Source organism: Myotis nattereri (genome assembly GCF_964212035.1).
Source record: "Myotis nattereri genome assembly, chromosome: 10".
NCBI lineage: Eukaryota > Metazoa > Chordata > Mammalia > Chiroptera > Vespertilionidae > Myotis > Myotis nattereri.
In genome coordinates, this window is record NC_138085.1 from 81,371,993 (window position 1) to 81,394,448 (window position 22,456).

At 51.7% G+C, this 22,456-nt stretch overlaps 1 protein-coding gene across 1 annotated transcript; it reads left to right on the forward strand.

The window, feature by feature from the left end:
* The first annotated feature begins 997 nt into the window (after positions 1–997).
* E2F6 (E2F transcription factor 6) lies at positions 998–16,718 on the forward strand. Its single transcript, XM_081101187.1, has 7 exons — positions 998–1,107; positions 5,428–5,482; positions 8,324–8,540; positions 10,079–10,234; positions 11,687–11,801; positions 13,483–13,633; positions 14,854–16,718. The coding sequence occupies exons 1-7, from the start codon at positions 1,000–1,002 to the stop codon at positions 14,889–14,891; spliced, it is 840 nt and encodes a 279-aa protein (XP_080957313.1). The 5' UTR covers positions 998–999; the 3' UTR covers positions 14,892–16,718.
* Positions 16,719–22,456: the final 5,738 nt, after the last annotated feature.

Below are 22,456 nucleotides of genomic sequence, written 5' to 3' on the forward strand. Positions count from 1 at the left end.
AGAACGACCAGTGGAATGACTGGTCACTATGATGTGCGCTGACCACCAGGGGGCAGATGCTCAATGTAGGAGCTGCCCCCAGGCTGCAGGCCCCAGGCCAGGCAAGGTGGGTGCCAGCAGGAGTCTCTGGATCGCCCCGCCGGTCACCCCACAGATCAGCCCTGGTCGCCGGCCAGGCTTAGGGACCCAACCTGTGCACAAATTTCATGCCCCGGGCCTCTGGTAATAATAATAAGTTAACATCTCTGCCCACTCAGCACTTTCAGTTCCTATTGTCCTTAGTGTCAGGAACTCCAAGGAACTGCCCCAGCCAGTTTGGCTCAATGGATAGAGCATTGGCCCGCAGATTGAAGGGTCCCAGGTTCGATTCCAGTCAAGGTCAAGGGCACACATACCTCTGTTGCAGGCTCCATCTGGGAGGCAACCAATCCATGTGTCCCTCTCACATGGATGTTTCTCTGTCTGTGTGTCTCCCCCTCCCTTCCACACTCTCCAAAAATCAATAGGAAAAATATCCTCAGGTGAGGATTAAGAAAATAATAAAATTCCGAGGAACAGCTGCAGTTTCCCGGCCCCTGTTTTCTGTGTGCTCCCTCCACCCCCCACCCCCGAATCTCCACCCCCCACCCCCCAATCTCCACCCCCACCCCCCTGCCCGGTTCCCTTCCCGGGATCCCAGCTCCGCCTCTTCCTTCGCCCTCGCATCCCGTCCCGGATCCGCCGCCGGGTTTTCGGGCGCCGCCCCGGGAGCGGATTGGCCGGGCGTTCCCGCGGCCGCCTGCGCACTGGGGGCGGCGCACTGCGCACGCGGGAGATGGCGGCGGGGCGCCCGGGGCGGCGCGAGTGACCTGCTCGCCTCCAGCCCGCGCGGTACCTCCGCGCCGTGGGCCCTGCGCGTCCGTCCGCGGCCCGGGCGCTGCTCCAGCCGGGCTCCGGGGGCGGCGACCGGCCCGGCCCGGGAAGGCGGGCGGCTCGCGGGGGGCGGGGGCCGCGGGCGGCATGAGTCAGCAGCGGCCGGCGCGCAGGCTGCCCAGCGAGCTCGTGGACCCGGCGGAGGAGACGGTGCGCCGCCGGTGCCGAGACCCCATCAACGTGGAGGGCCTGCTGGTGAGTCCGCGCGACGGCCGAGTCCTGAGCGCCCGGGCGCCGCGGGGCGGGGAGTGGGGGCGTCATCGGGTCCCGTCGGGTCCCAGGCTCGGCAGCCTCGGTCCCTGCGCGGGAAGCTGGTCTGAGCGTCTCCTGGATCGGCAGCCCCCCCGGCCGGGCCCGCGGCTGCACCCCGTCCCCTCTAGTCCCTGGTCCCCTCTGCACCCCAGTCCCTCTGCACCCCGGTCCCTCTGCACCCCGTCCCCTCTGCTCCCGGTTCCCTCTGCACCCCGCCCCCTCTGCACCCCGATCCCCTCTGCTCCCCGTCCCTCTGCTCCCTGGTCCCCTCTGCACCCCGTCCCCTCTGCTCCCCGACCCCTTTGCTCCCCGTCCCCTCTGCTCCCCGTCCCCTCTGCACCCCAATCCCCTCTGCATCCCGTCCCCTCTGCACCCCGGTCCCCTCTGCTCCCCGTCCCCTCTGCACCCGGTCCCCTCTGCTCCCGTCCCCTCTGCACCCCATCCCCTCTGCACCCCGATCCCCTCTGCTCCCCGTCCCCTCTGCACCCCGTCCTCTCTGCACCCCGTCCCCTCTGCTCCCCGGCCCCCAGATCTGCACCCCGCCCCCTCTGCACCCCGATCCCCTCTGCTCCCCGTCCCTCTGCTCCCTGGTCCCCTCTGCACCCCGTCCACTCTGCTCCCCAACCCCTTTGCTCCCCGTCCCCTCTGCTCCCCGTCCCCTCTGCACCCCAATCCCCTCTGCATCCCGTCCCCTCTGCACCCCGGTCCCCTCTGCTCCCCGTCCCCTCTGCTCCCGTCCCCTCTGCACCCCATCCCCTCTGCACCCCGATCCCCTCTGCACCCCGGTCCCCTCTGCTCCCGGCCCCTCTGCTCCCGGCCCCTCTGCACCTCGGTCCCCTCTGCTCCCGGCCCCTCTGCACCCCGATCCCCTCTGCACCCCGGTCCCCTCTGCTCCCCGTCCCCTCTGCTCCCGGCCCCTCTGCACCTCGGTCCCCTCTGCTCCCGGCCCCTCTGCACCCCCATCCCCTCTGCACCCCGGTCCCCTCTGCTCCCCGTCCCCTCTGCTCCCGGCCCCTCTGCACCTCGGTCCCCTCTGCTCCCGGCCCCTCTGCACCCCGATCCCCTCTGCACCCCGGTCCCCTCTGCTCCCCGTCCCCTCTGCTCCCGGCCCCTCTGCACCCCGATCCCCTCTGCACCTCGGTCCCCTCTGCTCCCCGTCCCCTCTGCTCCCGGCCCCTCTGCACCCCGTCCCCTCTGCTCCCGGCCCCTCTGCACCCCATCCCCTCTGCACCCCGATCCCCTCTGCACCTCGGTCCCCTCTGCTCCCCAGTTCTGTCAGAAACTGAAACTTGTGGTTTACGCAGTAGACCAGCGTCCTGCCCACAGATTTCTTCGAGACAAACCCTCTACCTTGGGCTTGGGGTGGGGGTGGTCTGTGCGGCTCCCCTGGCACTCTCTCCAGGACCTGAGGGTGGCAGGTGCGCTGGGGCGTTACCCAGAAGCGTGCGGGCGTGCCCGTGCCTCCCTTTTTCGGCTGTTCTCCTGGCAGCGCCTTAGATTCGGTCTTTCTCGGAAGTCATGAATTTTTAGCTTCTGGAGACACTCAAAATTGTTAAAGCCACTACCTGGTTGTTTACCAGGTCTTTCCTCAATACATTTGACTATGAACTGCAAGGGACAACCAGGTGCCACCGTCCACCCTGTGCACGGCAGCCTCCTAGTTAGATGACCGTGACCATCTGCTGTCCACACCGCTGCAGTGACGGGTGCTGAGGCTCTCAGCACAGCCAGGGTGCCCGCTCCAGGTGCCAGCTCCAGCTGCCAGCAGCGTGCTCCTCCGGCGGTGCAGCCAGTGCCCTCAGGGTCCAGGTTCCACTGGCTCTTTTCCAAGACTGCTTAGTCTTGAACAGACTTGTCGGTAATTATACTGTGGTCGTGTTCGGGAATGCCCCGAGCTACACATGGAATTCTTCAGGCATGAATGATTCCGAGAAAAAAGCATGTGTGGGTATGGGACAAAACATGATAAAGTCATGTAAAAACATGAATATTTGGGTGAAAGGGATGTGGCTTGTTTTTGTTTTTGTTTTTTTTGGGTCAGTCCTCACCTGAGGATACTTTTTCCATTGATTTTTAGGGGGAGAGAGAGAGAGACATTGTTGTGAGAGAGACCTGGACTGGAGCCAGGGATCGAACCTGCAACCCAAGTACGTGCCCTTGACTGTTGAGCCCTGGACCATTCAGTGTTGAGCTGACGCTCTGCCCTCTCAGCAACACTGGCCGAGACGGGAGGTGGCAGTTCTTCGCACCGTTGCTGCACCTTCTCTGAGGCTGAGATTGTTTCAGAATAAAAAGGAAACGGGTGACCCTGAGGGGCCTGTTATCCTCAGCTCAAGTGGCAGCCCCACTCCACTCCACCTTGTCACCATTTTCTCGGGTGACGCCTCACAAGGGCCTTTCAGGGTGTAGAGCCCGCCAGTCTCTCCAGGGGTGAGGTGCATGCGGTGATCTGGGGCTAAGTGACATGAGGAGGATGGATTCCGCACACCCCAGCAGGACTACATTTTTCTTTAAGTCCTGACACGCAGTTAATCTTACAGCATAATTCTCTGCCGGAAGCCGGTCCATCCTTGCTGCTTGACACGGTTGCTGCAGGAAAGAAACATCTGCACAGCATATGTTTCAAGGGACCTGGCGTGTATAGCATGCTGTTTTTAATATGTTTGCTCCCCTTGGCGCTATGTGTTTTAACCAAGGTCACCTCTCTGAGAAAGGTTGTTTCCCCAGGTAGGGATTTTTCCCTGAAGTTAGGGAGGAGATAAAACCCCTTAACTAAGTGCCAGGTAGGTAGTTAATCACTTTAACTACAAACAGTCATGCTTAAGCTACATAATCTTTACACCTGGAATGGAGATAAGAAATGCCCTAACCTTTGCAATAGAAATTGACAGGATTAAAATCAACTGGTATAAATACAGATGTAACAAGACAATAAAACAACAACCTGGCTGGAGAACCTGGCTAGAGAACCTGGCTATGATGATCACCTGAACGCTGCCTATGTGTCATTCATTCTTTGCCGACTCCGTCCACACCTTTGGGAACCCCTGGACCTGCTGGGGCTGGACCCCAACAATTCTCTTTCCAGGGAATTGCTCCATATCAAGTTAACTTGTTAGTAGGGGCGGTCATCATGTCATAGACAATATGGAAGCCCTGGTGCCCAGGATTTGTAACTCATCAACAGAGAGCTTTGTAGCTGCTCACCTTCAGGCTTTCCCAGGCCCCAGTCTTTTTGCTTTTTCTCCAGACTTACGTTCCCAAACTATGAGCTTGCATACGCCATATTATTGTTCAGAAATCTGTGGTGAGTCTCCACGGGTTAAAACAGAAAGTCTAAACTCCTTAGTGTGCTTTCATGGTCTTCCATGTTGAGCCTGGTGCTAGCATGCCCTTCCCTGGGAACCCTGAGTCCCTCGGTGTGCATGCACGGTAGCCTGTTGACCCTTCTCGGGGAGCACCTCGTAGAACTCACTTTACCTCCGCTTCGCTGTGCCTGTTGGAGGCCAGGTTTTCCACTCGGACAGGAGCTAACCCTGGTTGGTCACAGCCCGTCTGGAGCCACCTCACTGCTTCGCTGTAAGCAGGCAGCTTACGGGGGTTCCTGTGTCCGCAGCGGCGTCGGAAGGTTTCTGTAAACTCTCACTGTCTGAATAGCTAATAAAGCGGCGACACGCTGATGTGAGCCACCACTTCCTGGTTGTTCAGGAATTCACAGGAGCCTTTGTTCGTCTGAATGCCAGAGCCGCTGGCTGTGCAGCGCGGAACTGCCCAGCGGAGAAGGGCTGCTCCGTGTGCATCGACTGATGGGAACGCGCGGCTGCCTGGGAGAGCCCGCGCACGTCTGTGGGAGCCACTCACACGGAGCACTTACTGACTTAGACATCGCTGAACCCCGACGGAGCCTTCCAGAGTCAGGGAGCGTCCTGGTCATTTCGGCGTTTCTTTCTTCCTCCGTATCTGATGCAGTCAGCAAATGGATGGCCGTTCAGTCACATGTTCTCCTATCCGTGTTTTCTCTCTCCCTCCTCATGTCTCCTCCCCTTCTCTCTTGAACTACTTTAGAGATTTGAATCTATGACACAGCCAGATATGATTACAGCGAGACTAGATGTAATTTGGAAGAAGGACTGGTTCTCTCACACCCAAATTATTACCCCAGGGCGAAAAAGAAAATCTCTATATTATCCAGTAAAATGCGGTTCATGTGCATTGTTGTTTTTAAGTTACTGAGTTAAATTTCTCTTTGTTTCTTTTTTCCAGCCATCAAAAATAATGATTAACTTAGAAGATAATGTACAGTATGTGTCCATGAGAAGTAAGTTGATTCTTGAATCGGTCTTAGGTTTTGAGTTTGAACTATGATTTAAGTGGGTACTTTTAAATGGACATGAGTTGACGAGAGACTGAAATAAGATGTGTTATTTGCGCTGAGGTGCACCCCTTGGCGTCTCCTGGGGATGTGGGCTGACTGCTGTGCACGGCGCGTGTCCGCTCGGCTGCGTTTCCCCGAAGGCTGGGGGCCGTCCACGCTGCCGTCCGCAGAACCAGCGACCGGCAGGAGGCAGGAGCCGGCCCTTCCCTCCTGGCTCCTGGGATTTCCTGTCTCTTCCTTTGACTCCTGCCCTGGGCAGAGTCGGTCAGTGAAAGGGGAGGCACTGCGGTTGCCCCCGCTCCCTGTCCTGGAAACGGTTAGGAGAGCGCCCACTCCTCGCTGCCCCCTCATGTGGCCCTGCGCTCACTGGACCACGGTGCATACGTGATGCCCATGTAGAACCTTAACGTCAGCCCTCACTTCTCCCTCAGCCATCATCTCACCGTAGTGGGTCTTCAGGTTTTACCCTGGAGGTGCTCCTCCCTCTGCCCCACGCCACCAGCTTCGTGAACTGTCTGGCACTCATTGAGCTCTCACCAGACCTGGCCCGTGTTAGCTCTTTGCGTGGACGGTCACAGCAACCCTCCAGAATGTGGGTGTGGGCTGTTACTCGTACTGTAGAGACGAGTAACTGAGGCCCAGAGAGGGTAAGTAACTTGCTCAGTCAGGGCTCAGCCCGCCGTGGGCCTCTCTGGCTGCAGCCCACACTCTAACCACTGTGCTGCACCGCTGCCTGCAGTTCAGCTGCTCCCAGCCTGAGGCGGGCACCGCCTCCCGTGTAGGCCACCTGCTCCCAGGCTCAGCCCTCTGCTGCCGGGTGATTTTCCCGGGACGGAAATGGGACTGCGATGTCACTCCACCTGACTCCAGAGAAGGCCCCGGCTCCCCATTTACTTGGCTTTACTTATTTGTGTTAGTTTATAAGCCACCTCATACCCCTAGAAGGAGCAGGCAGGAGGGAATGGACGGAGCGGCAAGGCCCTGGAAGGCCACCTCTCGTCCCCGCGCCCGCACTCGCTGCTCGCCCATTGCCACAGCCGCTGCCTGCGGACGCCCAGGCGCCGTGGCCTCAAACGCTGCTCTGTCCTTTGACGTGTGTGTCCCCGTCAGAGTGGAGGACCCCTTCCTCGTCTCTCTTCTCTTCCCAGCACCTCCCTGCTGGAGGCTTCCCAGCTCCCGCTCCAGTTACGGCTTCATTTCATCTTAAGTAACTAAATCCCTCGCTAGCACTTCCCTCACGGTGTTGTGGTCAAGTCCTTTGCTAGACTCGGGAAAGCTTTTAGTGTGGAGATCTTTTTAATCATTATCTCCCTACAGCCACTTTCAAGTTATAGGTGTTTAACTCATGTCTGTTCTTTATAAAAGGACTAACATGATAGGAAACTTGTCCTGAGCTTATAGTACTATGTCTTGCTAGTAATCTAGTTTAATTAAATGCATGGTTTTTATTTTATTTCTTTTAGTTTATTTTTTATTGATTTTAGAGAAAGAGGAAGGGAGAGGAGGAGATAGAGCAGCGGTTCTCAACGTGTGGGTCGTGACCCCTTTGGGGGTTGAACGACCCTTTCACAGGGGTCGCCTAAGACCATCGGAAAACACATATATAACTACATATTGTTTTTGTGATTAGTCACTATGCTTTAATTATGTTCCATTTGTAACAATGAAATTGGGGGTCACAACATGAGGAACTATATTAAAGGGTCGCGGCATTAGGAAGGTTGAGAACCACTGAGATAGAGAAACATCAATGTGAGAGAGAAATATTGATCAGTTGCCTCTTGTACGCACCCTGAGGATCGAACCCACAACCTTTCAATGATTATACCCACAACCGGCCAGGACTAGCTGCATGCTTCTTAAAGTTAGAATTTCTAATTTGTAATCTTCCAAGGTTTGTTGTAGAATTGTGACTTTCTTCTAGTTACACTTAAAATTTTTTTTTTTAATTTCTTTTTAAGCCTGTTTAATCTCAAGTGTAGGAATGGCCTGCACAAAGGAGACATTCATGTTATGAAATAGGTGCTTTTCTTGGAAAAACCGTGTGGTCTTGAAGCAGCGTGTGCCGTTGCAGAGGTTCTGGACGGGGCACTTCGGATGGAGGGGGTGTGAATATTTCTTTTGAGGCACCCTGACTGTGGTATGCTGTGGACGTAGAGAAAAAGAAAATTCATATACTCCACACTAGAACAGCTACGTGATTTGCACACCAAACCATAAGAACTCTTTTTCAGTATCAAATTGGGAAAGATGAGGAGAATTGTAACATTCAGTTCTGGCCAGTCCTCAGACACCGCCTCCAGTCAGCCCAAGACTAATGGCACGGCAATCGGCTGCTAAAATATTCGCTGCTAATATTAGTGGAGAGAGATGGTGAGCCTGCGTGTACGGGAAATGGATGCAGCACGATTATAGTCAGCAGTCATTAGCAAACGTTGTAGTTCGTTATTAATAATTATGTATAACAGGATATTGTAAGAACTAAGTTACAAAATTTTTATTAAAACGTTTCTTACATACCCTTATATTGGCTGGGCCTCAAAAATATTTGTTGTGGGCCGTGAGTTTGACATGCTTGGTCTAAAGCCTTTTACCTGGGATGGGCTAATTTTTATCCAGTTTGAGAAACTATTTCATAAAATTATTTCCTAAATCTTTCATAAAAATTAGCTGTGATTTGGTCAGTGTGTAGAATTTCTGTAGGTGTCTGTGCTTACTAATCAGGATGAATTTAGAAAGAAATGATATTTAAAATTTTACAAATGGGTTTGTTTTGTTTCCCAGAAACTCTAAAAGTGAAGACACCTCGGTTTGATGTGTCACTGGTGTATTTAACTCGGAAATTTATGGATCTCGTCAGAAATGCTCCTGGGGGGATTCTTGACTTAAACAAGGTTGCCACAAAGCTGGGCGTCCGGAAACGAAGAGTGTATGACATCACCAATGTCTTAGATGGGATCGACCTGGTTGAAAAAAAATCGAAGAACCACATTCGATGGATGTGAGTTGGCTTCAATCTTCATGGCTTTTTCCCTTCTCGTTAGGTGACAAGGCCATGCTTAACGCAAACTGGGTATGAGCAGTGTTTCACGAGAGAAAACTTGACTTCTGTTAGAAAAGGCGTTCTATAAAATCTTTTCACGTTGTCCCACAAAATATATAGCTATTTTTTCCTACTGAAGAGTCAGAGACAGTAGGATATTATGGATAAGTTAAGTGGAATATGATTGGTTTGAAGATACTCACTTTTCAAAGTATTTCTTCAGTTCATATTGATGATTCATATCAGCGGAATCAGGTGAGGTTGTAGCACAGTGGTTCTTGCAGACAGTGCAATAGACACTTAGAGCCCAGGGCTGGGGTCGCTGTTCTGGAGGACAGTGTCACCCCCTCCCACCCCCCGTGATGATGTGGGTAGGCGATGGATCACACTTACAAACTCATGGCCCTCAATGAAAAAGGGTAGACTTAATGTCGAAAGGGCAATTGCTAAAGACAACATGTGATTGGGAAGGGTCACGTGACAGAGGCCCTTACAGTATAGATGTCGGTAGATTTGGGTGTATGGGGCGGGGGGGGGGGGGGGAGGGGGCTGCACATACCATAAGAAGAAAGCTGTTAGCTTACAATAGGCAAGTGGCCTGGGGAATAGCTCCAAGCATCCGGTAAGAAACAGTCCCAGCATGTCAGTACAGAGAGACCTTGCAGGCAAACGAAGCTCCAACAAAGATCACAGAATGACTCTAAGTAATTAAAGGTGATGAGAGGAAAGGGGTTTATCAAGGAGGTGTGTTTTTCCAATAGTACAGAAATGCAGATTGAAGTCTAATTGGAACATGTTTACTAAATAACATTAAACAGCACGGGGTGTGGTTATTATCGTTTGTTTTCTGAATCACTAATGGGAATCAGGTTGAAAATGAGCAAGGAAAAGATAGCGGTAGCAGTCTTTTCTGTCTTTATTTTCATTAAGCTTGAAGAAAAAAAGAGCAGTTGTTACTCAGGTCGTGTATTGGGTTAGACAATAATAAAGAAAATAAATGTTTTAAGAACAATGAATATAATCATTATATTCATATAGAACTAGGTATAATATGCACAGTAGGGAAGAATACAGACTGAAAACTTTAGCAGAGGAACTGTCGTTTAGCCAGGACTTGCTTTTCATATGTAGACACCGAGGCCCTGAAAGACCCTAACTTGGGAAAGTCAGGCTGCGTGCAGTAGAGCTGGGCTCACACTGGGCACCGCCGACTCTCAGTGCAGTGATCGTCTCGTTAGCCTTCCCTGCCTCTTCATTGAGCTTCCCGTGGGGTTATGCTGTTTGGTTAAGTCCCTGTGAAAGGGGCGAGAAGTGGGGAAGGCCCAGCCTGTGCGGAGGGAGAATAATGGTAATGGGGAATAAGGGAGGGCAGGGGGGGAGTCGGAGTGTCTGTCCGTGGGAAACAGCTGCCGAAAGCTTGGGGAAGGGCACTAACCAGTCTGGTCCTTCTGCCATCTGCGCGCGGCCGATGGTGGTCTTGTCCCCTGCTTTCCAAGAGGATCCGATCTCAACAATTTCGGAGCAGTGCCCCAACAGAAGAAGCTGCGGGAAGAGCTGTCCGACCTGTCGGCCATGGAAGAGGCTCTGGACGAGTTGATTAAGGATTGTGCTCAGCAGCTGTTCGAGTTGACGGATGACAAAGACAATGAAAGATATCCTTTAGCTCCGTGCCTCTCGAAAGCTGTCTCCTCCCAGAGCAGCTGCCTTCAAGAGTAGCCAGCCTGGGGGGTTAGCCTGTAATATAGATGAGACAGAATCAGATTTTTAGAAGTTGAAGGGCGTAAAGGTTTAGTCGTGTAGCCTAGTAACCCATCCTGGCCCGGAGCGTCTCGGTGTGGCGGTGGTTCCGTTCAGTGCTGCGTCCTGGCCTGAGCCGTGCAGTAAGATGCTGAGGCTGACGTTGCATTTACAGTTAAACTAGCGGGCATTCTCGTTCCTCCGGGACCTGGCTGCTGTATTATAGGCAGAAGGCTTGTTGGCTTTTGTGACAGTCCTATTTCCCCTCATTTCTCCATCACGTTTACTTCTGAAACGGAATGAATGGCATTGAAATGGCGCCTCGACTGCGCCTCCAGGCCCCAAGGCCGAGGTCGTGCGCGTCAGCATTCTCTTCAGCTCAGTGTCTGGATCAGAGGGGAGACTTGTCTCTGCAGCTGATCTTTGGGGCTCCTGAGCTGTTTGCTGCTGGGCTCCCCTGGTGGCACCTCGGGGAGCTGTTACCGACTCCGAGCTTTCTGTGCTTCCAATTTATGTAAACGTGACAGCAGTCTAGGCTGCTGTTCCAGTCGCTGTTAAAAGAAAGGCCATTGCTAACATTACTACACTCAGTCGGGAGGTCTGTGGAGTAAAAAGGAATGCTGGTAACCCAATAAAACGCGCACTTGTTATAATTTTACTCAACCCAGCAACCAAGTACAAAAATTCAGGTGGTTGGACGAGAAATCCCATTTAGGTGATAATCCTGAAAAACTAAATTCTCTAAGTTGATTCTACTTTTTTAAAAAAAATATATTTTTTTATTGATTTCAGAGAGGAAGGGACAGGGAGAGAAAGATAGAAGCATCAGTGATGAGAGAATCCTTGATCGGCTGCCTCCTGCATGCATCCGGGCATGTGCCCTGACCTGAATTGAACCGTGACCTCCTGGTTCATAGGTTGACAATAGCTGAGCCACACCGGCTGGGATGTTTCTACTTTTTAGAGATTTTTTTCCACCTCAATTTTAAGGTTTCTTATCCCTTAAACTCTGAACATTTTCTCCCAGAGGTTCTTAGCGTGAGTGCTAGCAGTGAGGAGGGAATGGAATTGGGTGGGTGCACTTGATACCTTTATCAGTTGTGTTTGTCTTGGGAATTCAGACTTTATTAATATTTTTCTCCAGAAATTGTCATCATAATCACAATAGTACAGTTTAAAGGAACTCTTAAATTGAGTTATAAATGTAAAACACTGAGACATGAAATGTGAATTCTGTGTGGAAATATTTTTACCAGCTGCCCCCCTAATCGTTGGTCATATTCTGACATTCCACTCGCATTCCTGTGTGACAAGAGCTGAGTTACCTCCCCACAGAGCAGACCTCTGCAGATCCTTGACTGGTTTACGCTCGCGTATGTGACGTACCAAGACATCCACAGCATCCGGGCCTTCCACGAGCAGATAGTCATCGCGGTGAGAGCGCCGGCAGAGACCAGGCTGGACGTCCCCGCCCCCAGAGAAGTAGGTGACCTGCATTTGTAGGGAGCCTTCGGGCGGGGGGTGGGGGGGCAGCTGCCGAGGCTCTGCGGCTTGGCAGCCTCGCTAACTGCGTGACCCTCGCAGGCACCCTGGTCCTGCTCAAGGCCCTGTGCGCATTTTCACTGACATCACACAACAAGCGCAACACGAGGAACCTAAGCACAGAAGATTAGTGAACTTGCTCGCGGTCACAGAGTGAGAAACAACCAGACTTCAACCCCGAGCGTTTGTCTTCTCAACTGTTGGGCTATCGGCCCCTTGGAGGAATCACCAGGAATTGGCTGAAGTCCTGAAGTTCCAGAAGGAAATCTGGTGTCAGCCAAGGCTCTAGGGCTGTGGTCGGCAAACTGCGGCTCGCGAGCCACATGCGGCTCTTTGGCCCCTTGAGTGTGGCTCTTCCTAAGCCTCAGGAGTACCCTAATGAAGTTAATAACAGTGTACCTACCTATATAGTTTAAGTTTAAAAAATTTGGCTCTCAAAAGAAATTTCAATCGTTGTACTGTTGATATTTGGCTCTGTTGACTAATGAGTTTGCCGACCACTGCTCTAGGGGATTAATTCACTAACTCAGCTCAGAAAAGACTGCTGAGGAAACTAGAATATTACGTCCTACAGTAACAGTGAAAAGTGCAGTTGCCCTGTGAGTGAAAATATTACTCTTACCAAGCTGCAGTGCCCAGCACACTCTTCCCCCTGCAGGGACGTTAGTACTGAAAGGAAATTGTCATCAGCAGTTGCTTGGTAAGGATGGAGTCGGAACCAAGGAGTGTGGCCACTCCTGGGACAGACGGTCGGCTCTGACAGGCTGGTCGGCCAGGGGTGCTCAGTGATGCTGTAGGGATTTACCTCCCTGTAGGGAGGAGGACTGGACACCCACCTTCCTTGTCCCAGCAGGCACTGTCCAAGGGGGTGCAGATGCTCTCCAGCTACCTGTGGTCCCAGGAGGCTGTAGGAAGGGCGGCACGGGGTCCTGAGGCCTCTCACTGGGCTCTGCTCCGAGATCACTGGGCTGTGCAGCAGGGGCAGCGCTGCCGTGCTACCCAGCCCAGGCCCACCGCTCGGACGGGAGGAGAAAGGCTGACGGTCGAACCCACTCCCAGTCAGAACAAAGGACCCGTTTCTAACTGGAGCTGTTCCTTAAGAACATGGCATCATTCCCTGTAGAAGCTCCCAACTTCCTGGTGCTCGTGGGTTCCAGTGGCTTAAATCACAGGAGGTATATTTTGTCTTGATCTCAGCTGCTTTTTCATGTGGACAAAAGAATGGTCTTGCAGCTAGCTCTTTCGTGGTCTGGAAATCGAAACACACCCTGGTCACCTGGGACCACAGGGGAGTCTCGGTTTGTCTGTCGTCAGGACACTGGGTTCTGGCTCACGTACAGATTCCTTGAAGGGGTCAGTCAACCCCGCGGGGAGGAAAGTGGGCCCTTGAGGACTGAGGCGTTCCCATCAGTGCGCGATGGCTCTGGAACCATCATTCTGTGGTCAAGGAGCCGTTTTTAATGTCACAGAAGCTTAGTACATGGTCTTCTCAAACATGGAAAGGAAATTCTCTGCATTTACATGTTTAGAAAAGTCCCTTGGAACCCGTAGTTCTGTCCGGTGAGCGGCAGACACAGTTCGGAACCCGTGGCTGACGCTGACGCTTGCGTGTCGTTGCCAGGACTCCATCACGGTGCACATCCGGAGCACCAAGGGGCCCATCGACGTCTACCTGTGTGAGGTGGAGCAGGGGCGCTCCGGCAGGAAGGGCTCGGCAGCGGCAGGCCCCTCGGCGGCTAAGAAAAGCAAACACTCAGAAACGCCTGACAAAGGTAAACGCCGCTTTTCTGGTCTCGGGAAATGTCAGGTCCTTGTGATTTTTAAGTTGTATAATACTTTTTAAAAATGTACTGGGTGATGTTGCTGAATAAAATTATAGAGGTTTCTGGGGGAAAAATTGAGGATACAAATAAGTGGAAGCATATACTGTGTTCATGGGTAAGAAGAATTAACATCATTACAATGCCAGTACTACCCAAAGCGGTCTGTAGATTCAACGCAAAAAAGACCCTGAACAGGTACAGCAATCTTGAGGAAGAACAAAGTTGGAGGAATCGCACTACTTGGTATCAGGTGGTATGACATCAAGGCCACAGTAATCAAAACAGCCTGGGGCTGGCAGAGAAACACATAGGTCAGCGGGACAGAATAGAGAGCCCAGAAGTAAAGCCACACCTTCATGGTCAATTAATGTTTGACAAGGGAGCCCTAGCCAGTTTGGCTCAGTGGCTAGAGCATCAGCCTGTAGACTGAAGGGTCCCGGGTTCGATTCCTGTCAAGAGCATGTACCTTGGTTGTGGGCTCGATCCCCAGTAGGGGGCGTGCAGGAAGTAACTAATCAATGATTCTCATCATTGATGTTTCTATCTGTCTCCCTTCCTTTCTGAAATCAATAAAAATATATATATTTTTAAAAAATGTGACAAGGGGGCAAGAACACACAATGGGGTAAAGATAGCCTCTTCAATAAAGGGTGTTGGGGGAATGTTAGACTTACCCATAAAAATCCTACAAGAAAACATAGGCAGTAAACTTTCAGACATTTCACATTGCAGTATTTTTTCTGATCTGTCTTCTTGGGGGAGGGAAACAAAAGAAATAAACAAATGGGGCTACATCAAACTAAAAAGTTGCACAGCAAAGGAAACTACCAGCAAAATGAAAGCTACCCGCCGCCTGGGAGAACGTACTCGAACCTGACAGTTAACTTCCGTGTGGTTTTGCTGAGAGTGAGACCTTGGGATCGCGGTGTCCCCGTGTGGACCAGCTGGGGAGGTCTGTGGCTGGAGAAGGCCGTCCACAGTCTCGGCGGGGGCTCTCGGCTACATGTTTGCCCTCCAGTGTGTTCCTGTGACCGAACGTCAGCCTCAGGCCGTTCACGTGGCGCCTGACCAGGGTTCTTCGTCTTTTTTCTGCAGTTGAATTGTGTGCTGTTACCCGGTTGCTTTTTAAACCCTCATTAGAAGAATTTCTTGTGTTTGTTATTTTTCAGAAGAAAATCCTCCACAGCAAAGTGAAGTGAGTGACTGACGGGATTTGAGCCCCGTGTGTTGAGTGGCTTTGGAGCGTCGCGTGGATGATTAGCATCGCGTTTGATCCTCAGCGATCAGCCACTGTGAAGTGCCCCTCAGGCAGTGGCACAGGCCAGTAGTGTCTTTGAGTGGCTCACTGCTTAGATTCCCGGATGATTATGGTTTCCACATTCAGAAGCAACTCTTCTTATAACTCACTGCTTTTTGTCAGTGGACTAGATATCCTGCCTACTACCTTCCGCAGAGTATCACTAACCCGAAACGGTCAGTCCGCGTGGACTCCCTTCGAGGATCATGTATCGTCATCACAAAAGCAGTTGCCTTACGCGAGTTCACGTCTGCATTAGCTGCTGCGCAGTGGGTGGGCGTGCACACGCCATCTAAGTGTGATGTCTGTATATATCTGTATAGTGCTTAGGTCGCTTCTGTGTGTCTCAGTGAGTCTCCTCGCCATTGTATAGCCAAAATAATGTATATATGGAAATTAACAGATCCTCTGACTTCTGCGGTATCTGTAACTTATTAGCATCTTCTGAACTTAAAGATCATGGGTTTAATTAAAGACTTTCAGTCTGATTCCCAGTGGTGGAATGGGGTCCAGGTGACCTGCAGCTACTGTCTGAGCAGACGGGTGGCGTGCCTCACACCTTCAGGGAAAGTGTGGAGATTCCATCAGGTAGTGGCTTAAAGAGTGTGAGACAGGAATTGGATGACGGTGACAGCTGGAAGCTGTTCTAAGCTTTTTGCCAGCAGGTTTGCGATGTTTCTGTGTGCAGCCTTGCTCCTCGCTCAGAGGGGAGCATTCAGGCTTTAGTTGTCCCCTGCCCTCTCTCCCGCTCCAGCCCCTTTTCCAAGTACCTAGCTATGTCTACCTCACCGGTAAATCACGTACCACCCTGTGCCTCAGCTCACTCGAGTTACCATGAGACTGTGAGCTCCTGGAGGGACTCTGTCTTAATTAGTGCTACGCCCAGAGCCTTGCACGATGCCTGACAAAGGCGTGCTCCATCGCTGAACAAACCAGCGAGTGGATTGTAAAACCAGACTAAACGTACATGGCTTGTCTGCCAGATGGGATCTTGGAAGCATCATTCAGACTTTTATTGTAAATGTCTCGTTTTCAAAGAAAAATTTGAAGCAACTTGAAATTAGGATCATGTATAAAAAGGTTTAAAATAGGAATCAAAATATTGAAAAATAGTGCTGACTGTGGAGGATGCACATCCCTCTGCACTCCAGTGGCTCTCCCCTGTGCTCCGTGCCCCCGGCCTCCTCCCCCAGCAGCCCCCGCCCCCGGCGTTCTCTCCAGGCCTGGGCTGCTGGGAGTGCTCCCGTGTGGGACTTAAGCAGGAGTGTATATGGGTCAGGTCTCAAGGAGAAGATTGGGGCTGCAGAGTAGAACTGGCAGCTGTCAGTCTACATGTGGTGGCCAGAACCCTGAGAGGGTGAGGTCATCTAGTGCAGCGGTCGCCAACCTTTCGGACCTCACGGGTCACCAGTGCTACGCGGACCGCCGGTTGGCGACCGCTGATCCAACGAGGGTAGAGCCGGAGAAGAGGAGGGGCCCCGAGCATCTGTATTGAAGGGGAAATAGGAGAAAAGGCCTTTCCTGAGAAGGAATGGGGGCGGGGGTAAGGAAGGTAGTCTCCCCAAAAACCAACCAAGGAATCGTGGCCAGAGGTGAGAGCATTGATTCTGAGCAGCAGTTCCTCTCGAAATGTGACAAGTGTTCAGCTTTACAGATTGGTCCGGGGATATAATGAGATCATGTGAACAACAGTTCTTTGTAACCATAGATGTGTGATATAAAGGAATATTCCCCATCTTCCAGTGTCCGGTGTGTCTTCTTACAGCTGCTTTTGCAGCCCCGAGCCGGCCCCCAGCCCTGCCTTCCCCGCACGCTGACAACTCTGCACACTGTCCTTTCCTGTCCTTCACCCCCCTCGGGGGCCTGGGGTGCTCCCATGCTCCCTTTAGGCCTCGCTTTCCAATCTTACTCCCGTGCAAGCCCTCCCTCCACTCACCTGCATTGTTCTGGTGGCTGGACCTGCAACCCACTGACTTCCCGTCCCTGCCTTTTGCTCTCATCCTCTGCCTGGAATTGCCCCCTCTTCTCTGCTTTCAAAGCTACATCCCCGCTGACACCCGCCCTCCACTCCACCCCCTCGGGCCAGGCCCGACAGTGCGTTGGGTAGCCACCCACCCTCCAGTCGGCTTTCCCCACCGGCATTTCCTGCTCTCGGTGGAGGGGCCCAGCCCACCCCCCCACCCCACCCCACCCCACCCCACCCCCAGGCTTATGCTCCCCACATTTCTGTAGTGGTCGGTACATTTTTGCTGGATGAGGAAAGTGACCTGGCTTCAGCCCATTCCCAAGAATTTGAAAGCAAAGCCTGACTTTTCAAACACACAAACCAACAAACTGGATTTGCTCTAAAAGGAAAAGGCCTGTCCCGAAGCTGCCTGTTCTTCGTCCCAGCGCTCACGTGTGCCCACTTGTCCCTCCCTCCCCAGAAGAGGACGCCCTGTCGGGAGGGAGGCCACAGGTCCAGGTGACGCTGCCATCTGGTGGAGAATTGAGTGACTTGGGTTTCTTCACCTGCTTTCAATGAAGCAGGTGCTAGGGAATAGCATTTTGTTGATAAAGGGAATTGATAGTAATTTTTACATATTAAAATTCAAATGGAGTGACGGGAAGAAAAATTACAGCCATTAAGAAGGCACAATACCTGCCTATGCCGAGTTTTCTGTTCCTGCCATAATCTAGTCTCCAGAGACCTTAATTGTCTTGACACCCTCACAGCATCACACGGGGCCGTGACATTGGACCCCATGGTCAGGGAGCAGCAAGTACCATAAATGTCCTAAGATGTGTGCCGAAGGTGGTAGACAAACCCAGTCTTTTTTTTTTTAATCTTCACCCAAGGATATGCTTGTTTTTTAAATTACTGACGTTAGAGAGGGAGAGAGAGAGAAACATCGATTGGTTACCGCCTGTATGTGCTCCAATCAGGGACCAAACCCTAAGCTGGGTATGTGCCCTGACCAGGAATCAAACCTGAGACCCTTCAGTGTGCAACCAGCCAAGCCGCCTAGCCAGGGCAACAACCATTCGCTTCCAAGTGCTGTACCTGTCAGGGTCCTGTAAGAAAGCCCTGGTAGCCCTGGCTGGCGTGGTACAACGGTTAGAGCACCCGCCTGCTAACCAAAGGGTCATGGGTGTGATTCCCAGTGAAGGGCATGTACCTGGGTTGCAGGTTTGATCCCTTGGCCCTGACGGGGGCACCGGCAAGAGGCAACCCATCAATGTGTCTCTCTCGCATCCATGTTTCTCTCTCACCCCCTCCCTTCTACTCTCTAAAAATCAGTGGGAAAATATCCTCGGGTGAGGATTAAAACAAAATGTGTTAGTGCTAGGAAAGAAATACTAGTTCAGACTTAAAAGGAACATTGGAATGTGGCTCAGTTAAAACCCTTCTAGAAGTGTCCGTCCAGCACGTGGTGACTTATTCAGTCGCATCATCTGGTGAGGGACACTGGCTTGCTATTTATAACGAGCAGGCGCTCCACTGCTGAGCACTTGTCAGCTCGCGGAGGAGCTGGACATCCTGTCCAGGACTTCACAAAATTCTTTCAGCCCCTCTCATGCAAACTTCAGTCGCAAATGGTGTCACCAGCCGGAGTGGTTGTCTGTAGACAGACCCTCGTCTAATATTTAACTTTGAAAATACACTTACAACCCTTTTAAAGATTAGCCATTTCTTCTCAGTTACACTGCTGGGTTTAACTCGGTGCAAAAGGAAAATCGCGTGGTAGGTAGATGTCGTATCATTTTGGGGCCGTGACTGGATCATGCAGGGGCCTCGACCTGCTTTTATGACTCCTGCTGCATTTATTAGTGACGGTTATCTGCTCATCTTCCTGAGCCCTTCTCTCATGCCAGTCACTGGAGTTCGGGATATAAATAGTTGAGTTTCCACATTCTCTTGTCAGGGAGGTACCCTTATCCTCACTTGAGAAACAAGAAAGCTGAAGCTTGAGAGGGTGGGTGACTTGCCTGCCCGGCCAGCGTGGCTCAGTGCTTGAGCATCAACCTATGGACCAGGAGGTCATGAGTTCAATTCATGGTCAGGGCACATGCCCAGGCTGTGGGCTTGATCCCCAGTAGGGGGTGTGCAAGAAGCAGCCAATCAATTATTCTCTCTCTTCATTGATGTTTCTATCTCTCCCTCTCCCTTCCTCTTCTAAAATCAATAAAAAAAAAAAATTTTTTTAAAGGTGACACCCATGCCAGGTTCTGTGGGTTTTTGTTTTTGATTTGAGAGAGAGAGAGAGAAACATCAATTTATTTCCCTTATTTATGCACTGATTGGTTGATTCTTGCATGTGCCCTGACCCAAGATCTAATCCGAAATCTTGACGTATCGGGACGATGCTCTAACCAACTGAACCACCCTGCCAGGGCCAGGTTATGTGGTTTAAGCAACTAGAAACTTTTGGGCTCAATACTGTAGCCATGAGAACGTGTCTTAATCTTTGGACAACTCTTCAGAAGTTGTGGCAAATAATAACTATCGAATTGTGACAAGCATACTACCTAGTTCCATTTCTTTATCACTGATCAATTCTCTCCTCCTCTGACCGGTGCGTATGGGTCTGAAACATGTGGTGTCATGAGACCAGGTGAACGGGGCCCCCTGCTTCTGGCTTTGGTTTCGCAGTTAATACTAATCAGGTACCTCTGGCGGGCAGGGCTGCACATAGACACACACATGTATTCCAGGGTAACTATTCAGAATTTTAAAAAATGTAATTATTGATTTCAGAGAGGAAGGGAGAGGGAGAGAGAGATAGAAACATCAATGATGAGAGAGAATCATGGATCGGCTGCCTCCTGCACGCCCCCCACTGGGGATGGAGCCTGCAACCCAGGCATGTGCCCTGACCGCGGGAATCGAACTCGTGACCTCCTGGTTCATAGGTCGATGCTCAACCCCTGAGTCACGCCAGCTGGGCAACTATTTAGATTTTGATTTATATTCAGAGAGGGAATTTGATGTGAGAGATTTTCAGCAGACGGACCCACAATAATGTCACAGCCCATCTGGAAAGTTATCATTCACGCTTTGAATACGGCGTTTTTACTGACACTTCACATTGCACCGAACAGCATTGCCAACATCTTACGAAAATGCGCAGTCCACTACTTTTTAAAGAGAGTTAAGGAAAGTGGGGCAAAGGGCGAGTGGGCGTGGAGGAAATAAACCAGGGGAGAGGTCGGCATGCAGCGTGCCATTCACGGCCTCCCGCTTTAAAAATAAACCAGCACAGCCCACTTTCCTAAAAATGGGGCTTCTCGGTCCGGAATCTCCGTCTATTTTTTTTCGGCAGCGGAACTTCTTTTTCCTACTCGGGGCCTTTTTCCCTCCCCCGCCTCAGCAAGTCTCCCCTTCATTTCTGCCCTGTTTCTCCAGTGGGCGACCGTCCACAGCAATCTGAGACCATGAAGAATTACTTGGACTTTTTAAACAAACCAGAGACGGGGAGCATTTGAGGATTCACTTGTCAGCTGGTTGGAACATCTGTGGGCAAGCTCACGTTTCCAATCTGGTAGGATCCTCACATCCGTTTGACGTCAGCACCCGAGCTGCTGGATCCTGAGTCGCTGGCCGTGTGGGGTGATGCCAACTGGATGAGTCGCCGTCCCTGGAACACAACTCACTTGGCATGAGTTGACGAAGCTACAATTTGGCAGGGGTATCAAGGCCTTTCTTCTAGAAATAGCTCTTACACGTAGTGGACAGATCCGAAAGGGAAAGTGTAATCTTTCCACTGACTCCCTCTCCCGTGAAGATGATGGGGCCTTGGCTTGTTTGGCTCAGTGGATAGAGCGTTGGCCTGGGGACCAAAGGGTCCTGAAGTCGATTCCAGTCAAGGGCACGTACCTCGGTTGCAGGCTCCTCCCTGGCCCGGGCCTTGGTCAGGGCTCGTGCAGGAGGCAACCCATGGATGTTTCTCTCTGTCTTTCCCTCTCTCTTCCACAATCTCTCAAAATCAATGGAAAAAATATCCTCAGGTGAGAATTAAAAAAAAAAAAAGATGATGGGGTGCCCCCCACATAAAACCACGCTTACGCAGTGAGAACAGTGGTCGCATTCTTTACAGCAGCAACTTAACCGGATGAGTTGAGTGGGTCATGGGGACATGGAAACACCTCCCTACAGAACTGCAGGACGGATGAGGGAAGACGTGAGGTGTGTGTTGTTCTCACTTTGTGCCACTGTACCTGGAAGAGAAAGAAACACGCTGGGCAGGACGGTGGAGGAGTCTACAATTCTAAAATCTGTGTTTGCTGGACTTGACTTTCAATGACTTTTTAAAAACAGACTTTGTTTTTAAGAGCAGTGTTAGGCACATAGCAAAACTGCAGAGTCCAGAGTTCCCATTTCCCCCGCTGTCATCGCATCTATTAGTGCGAAATCTGCTACAGTGGATGACTCCGTATCAATACATTATTATTATTAACTGAAGTTGGAAGGTTGCATTAGCGTTCACCCTGTGTCATACAGTTCTGTGAGCTTTGACATATGCACAGGGTCTCGTAGCCACCATTACAGTACGGTACAGAATAGTTTCCCCATCCAAAACCCCCTACCCCCATCGATTCCCCTCCTTCCCCGTCCACCGCCACCCTCACCTCCCAGCAGCCACTGCTCTTTTTATTGTCTCCACAGTGTTTGCCTTTTTCAGAATGTCCTAGAGCTGGAATCATACAGTATGGAACCTTTTCAGGTGGGCAGGCGTAGCACCATACACATGAAGCTTAAATTGCACTTAAGATTCTCCCATGTCACCCTAGCCCCTTCGGCTCAGTGGATGGAGCATCAGCCTGCAGACCAAAGGGTCCCGGGTTCAATTCCAGTCAAGGGCACACCCCCAGTTTTCGGGCTTGATCCCCAATGGGGGGTGTGCAGGAGGCAGCCTATCAAGGATTCTCTCTCATCATTGATGTTTCTATTCCTCTCTGAAATCAATAAAGATATTTTTTAAAAATGAAAAAAAAAAGTCCCCTCTGGACATTTTGGTTCTTGAGCTGCACAGCTGCTGGCAGACACAGGTGCCCGTGCTTACGGCCCGGTGATAAGGGAACGGGCTGGCGGCCCCTCCCGCCCCTCCCGCAGGCCCTGCTTCCTTTGAGCAAGTTCTCCTTCCACTCCTTCCCCGGCAGCCCCCTTCTGGCAGCAGCACCGACGGTTGCAAAGATGAGCTTCCGATTCAGGTCCTTCAGACCAGCTGCTCGTCCTTTCTGGCTCTTCTCTTCCTGGTTTTACATCCCAGCCCACTCCCATTGCTCCGTGAAGGTAAATGTGGACGCTCTGTCTCATCTCTGCCCTGAAAGGGCCCTCAGAGACCAGCGACCCCATCATCTCACAACGAGAAAGGCGAGGCCAGGCTCCTCACCGCTGTACCATCGCCTTTCGCCATAAATCGTTTCCCCAAGACAGTCCTGTGTGGAGCCTGTGCTGCCGACTCTCCCATCCACCTGCCTGCGTGAGTACGTTT